Consider the following 6,639-nt stretch of genomic DNA (forward strand, 5'->3'; position numbering starts at 1 on the left):
ACGGCCGTGCCTTTGGTTGCTGCGGCGTACATAGTTGTCTCCGTCCACAGGCTTGCGGTAGGTAGTGAGCGCTTCGTTCAGCTGTTCTTCAATCAGGTCCACGTACTTCAAATTGTACTCCTGTGCAAAAATTGAAAATTGTGCATACTCAACTCAGCACTGCATAGACTCACCTATCCAGAGGTCTATGAAGTATGATACATTTAAAAGTAGATTTAAAAGTACAACAGTTCTACACAATATTACATGTACTGTACTTAATGAGAAAATAAACAGGGGTTTAACTTTTCTTTTACTTCTACTTAACACACCACTGCAGTTATCTTTGGTAAAACAATATCTCAAATCAATGATAGTGGTGTGCTGTGTGCACTGTGTGCTGTGTGCACTGCTCTCACGATTCGATTCGAATTGATTCAGTCCCAGTCTATGATGTATTGCAATGTATTACATTTCTATTGAAAACAAGGCAATTTTTTCATCAGTCATGAGGCAATACAAGCAGTCAGATACTGAACAACAGCTGTTTTCTGTATCAGCCTTGCAGTTTCCGATGCTTTGAAGAGATTTTATTTAATTTAACGTTTATTTGCTCCATAAATATCTATGTAAGTAAGTGAAATTTAAAAAAATATGCTGCATCGATTATGGCACATGCCGAATCGATTATTGACGACTGATCTACAAACCATATAGTATCTCTACTGTATGGTAGTGCTTCATACACTACACACTGCATGCACAGACATTCACAAATACTACCCACACACATGCACACACGCACCACACACACACACGCACCACACACACACACACACACACACACACACACACACACACACACACACACACACACACACACACACACACACACACACACACACACACACACACACACACACAGGCACACACACAGGCACACACACAGGCACACACACACGCACACACTGATGCAAACACTCCTACAAACACACATACACTCACGCCAAAAGCTCTAACCCTCAATGGCAGGGTAATGGACTTCCATGGCATCAATACAATCAGATGAATTATGAAAACAACACACAGAGTTCATTACGCCGAAAGACAGACAGCAGGCGGCATACAGCAATCAAGCACTCACATCCTCTTGCTCTGCGAAGTCATGATGTACTAATGACATAACTCTCTTACAGTGAACCACATCACTTTCCCTTAGGAGCAGCACCATATTATAACTCCAGACTCGACATATCACGAAAGAGCAGTGCAATCAAGCCAACAACTTGATGACAATATGTTTCATGTATTTCCAAAGTCTTTTTTTTTTAATCACGATTAGGATTGGACAATAGAGTTAAATCAAAATGTTTGTTTACTGGACTGGGCGGAATCACTCAGCACATGTATGTAGTTGCTTTTAAGGAACACAATAATAATCTAATCTGAATAAACATACTGTAGAACATATGCTTCACCACTGACGATCGTCGGTACAAGTAGTTTTCCGATTTATTGGGGATGCTATTTCGCACTGCGCTAATGCACCGTACCATAATAAGGCAGACTGCCCAATGCCTATGCGATTCGATTCCAGCCTGGCTGCCTGAGTCATTTCCCAACCCTGCCCCACATCTCTCTGCCACTCTCTTTCTAAAGAATCTTCACTTTCCTATCAATGAAGGGAAAAAAGCTTTTCGACTAACTGCCCAGCGCTACCCCACGAGTGAAGAGTGAGTGTCAACAGCGGCAGTAGTGGGTGCTACATACATACCTTCTGCCACTTCTCCAGCTGCTTCGAGACGTAACCCCTCTCGTTGAGGTAGGAGAAGCCCTTTGGGATCGACAGGAACCTGAATGTAGAGGCATAGGGGGGGACACTGGAGTCAATGCCTTGAGATATAACATACAGCATATAACATTGCATTGGTTACAGCCCCTGGAGCAAGGTGGGGTTAGTTGCCTTGCTCAAGTAATAGAGATGGGCGGGCTTGTCGGGCTATTGCTCAAGAGCACTCCAGCGATGAATGGAGGTTTAGGGAGAGGTAAGGGTGGGATTCAAATCTGCAACCTTCTGATCTTAAGACCACGTCCCAAACTAGGCTAAGGCTGCTCCATACAACACTGCACATGGCTAATCAGGAATTTAAGGAAGAAAAATCCGCTCTCACAAACTGCGTCTCATTATTTATTTATATTACCACCATGACCAAAAAGCAAACGTGTTTCGACTATCAAGCCTTCATCAGTGCGTTGTGGTAATATAAATAAATAAAGAGACGTAGTTTGTGAGTGCAGATTTTTCTTCCTTAAGTTGATACATTTTATCGCGCAACCAAAGACTTTAGTTTTTTCCAAAAAGTTGAGCGCGTCCTTTGCCAAAACTAGTCAGGAATTTACTCTGAACATGAGCTACTGTATCTTTGTGATCTTCTCATTTCCCACAAAAAGTTAAGGATTCATTTATTAGAAATGCATTTTGAAGGCGTGAAAAAAAAACATGCTTAACCAACCCAAAATGCTACAGCATCATTTCTTATACAGTTCAAGGTTCACAAGTTCACCATGATGTTATATACATTTTCTACACTACATTTGTTTGTGAAATGTGTGCAAACTGACCGTAAGAGCAGTAAAACACCCTTGTCTCCCAGATGGGTAAGTGCTGGTTTCATCTGAATAAGTGCGTGCAGATTGGCCTAGAAAACAAACCAACACAAACATGACGAATGCCTTGAGTGTGCCCATAACACTTGTAAGATGGAGCGTTTTTACTTCGGAACTTTGTAACTTTCCATATTTGGCAGTTCAAAACGTCTACCAAACATTCTTGAATGCTATGCTTCATCTTTGGAGTTGGAGTTGCGCTGCGCTGTTAGACTAGTCTAGTAGTCATTTCTAGCACTTTTGAAAATGAAGACCTCCGTGGGAAAAAGTAAGACTTAAAGTAGCAAATTCTAGCATGTAGCATGTAGCAATGTAGCAAATTTAATTCCTTGTAATACTTTCAATGCTGAAAGTGACATTCAATACTTTTTAAATATTTTTAATAACCCACGGGTACCTTCTATACTAATCTCTGTAAAAAAAAACAGTAAAGCGTAAAAGTAAGGTTAGCAAAAGTAACCTTGTCTTCACAGGCCTCATCCAGGATATCTAGTGCCTCCATGCTGATGGCCTTGTTGCGGTCGTGCAGCTGAGTGACCAGCAGTTCCATGCCCCAGTTGCTGAAGAACTCCACGTTGGCCCGCAGCAACACCCGCAGGTGCTTGGTGGCATACAAGCGGCAGTTCTGTGGTAAAGCCAGCGATAGATACAGTAAAACAGATGCAGTGTTAATTTAACACTTAGAGAGTACTCTGGGACCAAATACATAGATACAGTAGACAGACAGACAGACAGACAGACAGATAGACAGATAGATAGACAGACAGATAGATAGATAGATAGATAGATAGATAGATAGATAGATAGATAGATAGATAGATAGATAGATAGATAGATAGATAGATAGATAGATAGATAGATAGATAGATAGATAGAGACAGAATATGGTCAGGAGTCGTAACTTCTAATTACGTTAATGTGTTGTTAATTACTTATCACACAATTCTGTGGTAAAGCCATACATACAGTAAAACAATCCAGTGTACTTGGACATACTGCCATGTCTCAATTAAATCTAGAAGATATTAAATCAACTCTCTAAATGTTGAATTGACAGTGAAAATTGTACTGTGTAGAGGCAGAGGATGAGTAGTAAGGAGGTCAGGAGTAATAACTTTGAATAACACTGGCATATTGATCATCAGTAATCATCCCACAACTTTGTGGAGGAGCCAGAGATACACAGGCACAGCAGGGCATGTTCACGAGTGGCCATTTAATTATGTTACGGGGCAGCAAGGGGGGAAATCATTGCACAGATGGATGGGGTTTTCAGCACAATTTATTTTGGTAGAATAAATCATGTGGAACATCGAAGTCCACTGGGGTGTGGTGATTAATGTCCCCTTTGCTATGCACACAGTAAAGAAAATGCTGTGCTAATTCCACACTTGGAGAGTACTCTGGGACCCACTGCACTCTAGAAGATGTTATATCAACTCTCTTTATGTTGAATTAACACTGTTGTTTTGAACTGTGTAGCAAATGGTGGTTTGTTGTGTTTTTTTCCCCTTCCTCTTCACTTACGTCGGTGGCGGCGGTCAGGATCTTGGAGAGGATGACGCGAGCGAGGCCGTCGCGGCCATAGTCCAGCGTTGACACGGTCAGCTTCAGCAGGTGCTCCTGGTTCTTCAGGGAGCACATGTTCAGCAGACTGGAACCAGATACAACATAATATGGGTCAATAGGCGTCACGGAAACCCCCCATGAACACATGGAAACACGCAGGGCTGGGCTGGTCATCTGTAGCCTGATTATCATCGACTTTCAAATCTCTTCAAGACTTGGTCTGACCAAGAGCACAACAATTAACATTTCCCAAGGGGTGGTTTATTCCAGTGGTTTCCAACCTTTTCCTTAACCCCTTCAAAGCCAAGAGGGCTTCGCGTCCCCCATGGATGCTTGTTGACCCCGAGGTTGAGAACCACTCGTCTATACCAAAAATGCCCACGCTTTAGGATAAAAACTGTATAATTGAGTGCAATGTAGTGTAATTCAATACAATCCTTCTACTTTGTCAAACATGTTTAGCATTTCCCAGAGCTCACCACTGGAGGACTCCACACTTCTCCAGCATCTTGATGCCAGTGGGTTGGGCGGAGGGCGTGCCCATATAGTAAAGTATACTGTGATGTAATGTAATATGACCCTGAATGTAGGGCAGTCATGGGTGAGCGGTTAGTGCGTCAGACTTGCATCCCAGACTTGCAAGTCCGACCCGCCAGGTTGGTGGGGGGAGTAATCAACCAGTGCTCTCCCCCATCCTCCTCCATGACTGAGGTACCCTGAGCATGGTACCGTCCCACCTCACTGCTCCCCATGGGGCGCCACTGAAGGCTGCCCCCTTGCACGGGTGAGGCATAAATGCAATTTTGTTGTGTGCAGTGTGCAGTGTTCACTTGTGTGCTGTGGAGTGCTGTGTCACAATGACAATGGGAGTTGGAGTTTCCCAATGGGCTTTCACTTTCACTTTATTTCACTTTAAATGTAGTATAACCAGAGATATGCCAACATAATAGGTTGCTATGGGCACCTAACATGACCAGGTTCCGGTCTGCCTAAAGGGGCGTGTCATAATGCTCCCATGCATTGAATAGAACAGTCCTCAGGTCTGCTTAGGTCTGCCTAAAGGGGGATTTCCCCCCCCAATAATAGAACCCGGAAACAATGGGCCAATGGAACCTCTCTCTCTTTACTCTCTCTGGTATAACCCTCACCACTGGAAGATACCCATGTAGTAAAGTGTAATGTGATGTAATGTAACTCTCACCACTGGAAGATGCCCATATAGTAAAGTGTAATGTGATGTAATGTAACTCTCACCACTGGAAGACGCCGCACTTCTCCAGCATCTTGACGCCGGTGGGGTGGGCGGAGAGCGTGCCCATGTAGTAAAGTGTAATGTGATGTAGTATAACCCTCACCACTGGAAGACGCCGCACTTCTCCAGCATCTTGACGCCGGTGGGGTGGGCGGAGAGCGTGCCCATGTAGTAAAGTGTAATGTGATGTAGCATAACCCTCACCACTGGAAGACGCCGCACTTCTCCAGCATCTTGACGCCGGTGGGGTGGGCGGAGAGCGTGCCCAGGAACAGGAAGTAGTGCTGGCTGAGGGTGCTGAGGAGCCCGTTGCTCTGCAGGCTGCGCTCCGGCTTCGGGCCCGACGACGACGACGACGACGTCAGCCACACCACGATGTCCCTCACCAGCTCCTCCAGGTAGGCCTGCCCATCCTGCCAAGTGCAGAACAGAAGAGTTAACAGACACAGTGCAGTGCCTAGAAACATACGGCAACAGAAGAGTTAACAGATACAGTGCAGTGCCTAGAAACATACGGCAACAGAAGAGTTAACAGATACAGTGCAGTGCCTAGAAACATACGGTATACACACCAGACTTGTACGAAATTCCGAAATGAATGAATTGAAATTCACAGTAATGCCATAATATGAACACTAGGTGGCGGTGTTCTATGTACTCTCAATGGGTGGTGTGGATTAAATTCAACAAAACTCAGGGTAATGATGCCACCTAGTGTTCGTATTGTGGCATTACTTTGAATTTCAATTCATTCTATTCGGAATTTCGTACAAGCCTGATACACACACATTCACCAGCTCCTCCAGGTAGGCCTGCCCACCCTGACAAGTACACAACACCAGTGGAGAAAAAATACAGTACATACGTACAGTATACACACATACACATCAAGGTTCTCACACATATTCACCAGCTCCTCTAGGTAGGACTGCCTATCCTGACAAGTACACAACAGAGGAGTTAACACATATAGTACAGTGCCTAGAAACATACGGTATACACACCTATGTAGATAAGAACTTGAATGAGAATAAACTTCATTGGCATACACACACATACACCAGCTCCTCTAGGTAGGCCGGGCCATCCTGTCGTGTACACCTGACCACATCACACCACAGGAGAATAAATGGTAACACTTTCTATGAAGCCCATATCTATAGCGCATTATG

At 44.1% G+C, this 6,639-nt stretch overlaps 1 protein-coding gene across 1 annotated transcript in view; it reads right to left on the minus strand.

Moving 5' to 3' along the window:
* The window catches only part of LOC134458023 (rapamycin-insensitive companion of mTOR-like), a 98,268-nt gene that overhangs the window by 33,366 nt on the left and 58,263 nt on the right, over positions 1-6,639 (minus strand). Inside the window, exons 21-26 of the mRNA XM_063210102.1 lie at positions 5,672-5,880; positions 4,174-4,300; positions 3,107-3,271; positions 2,602-2,678; positions 1,754-1,832; positions 11-120 (exon numbers count right to left, since the gene is read on the minus strand). Of these exons, the coding sequence (XP_063066172.1) occupies positions 11-120; positions 1,754-1,832; positions 2,602-2,678; positions 3,107-3,271; positions 4,174-4,300; positions 5,672-5,880 (767 nt within the window). The remainder of the gene's footprint in view (positions 1-10; positions 121-1,753; positions 1,833-2,601; positions 2,679-3,106; positions 3,272-4,173; positions 4,301-5,671; positions 5,881-6,639) is intronic.

This window comes from Engraulis encrasicolus, chromosome 11 (genome assembly GCF_034702125.1).
Source record: "Engraulis encrasicolus isolate BLACKSEA-1 chromosome 11, IST_EnEncr_1.0, whole genome shotgun sequence".
In the NCBI taxonomy this organism is placed as follows: domain Eukaryota; kingdom Metazoa; phylum Chordata; class Actinopteri; order Clupeiformes; family Engraulidae; genus Engraulis; species Engraulis encrasicolus.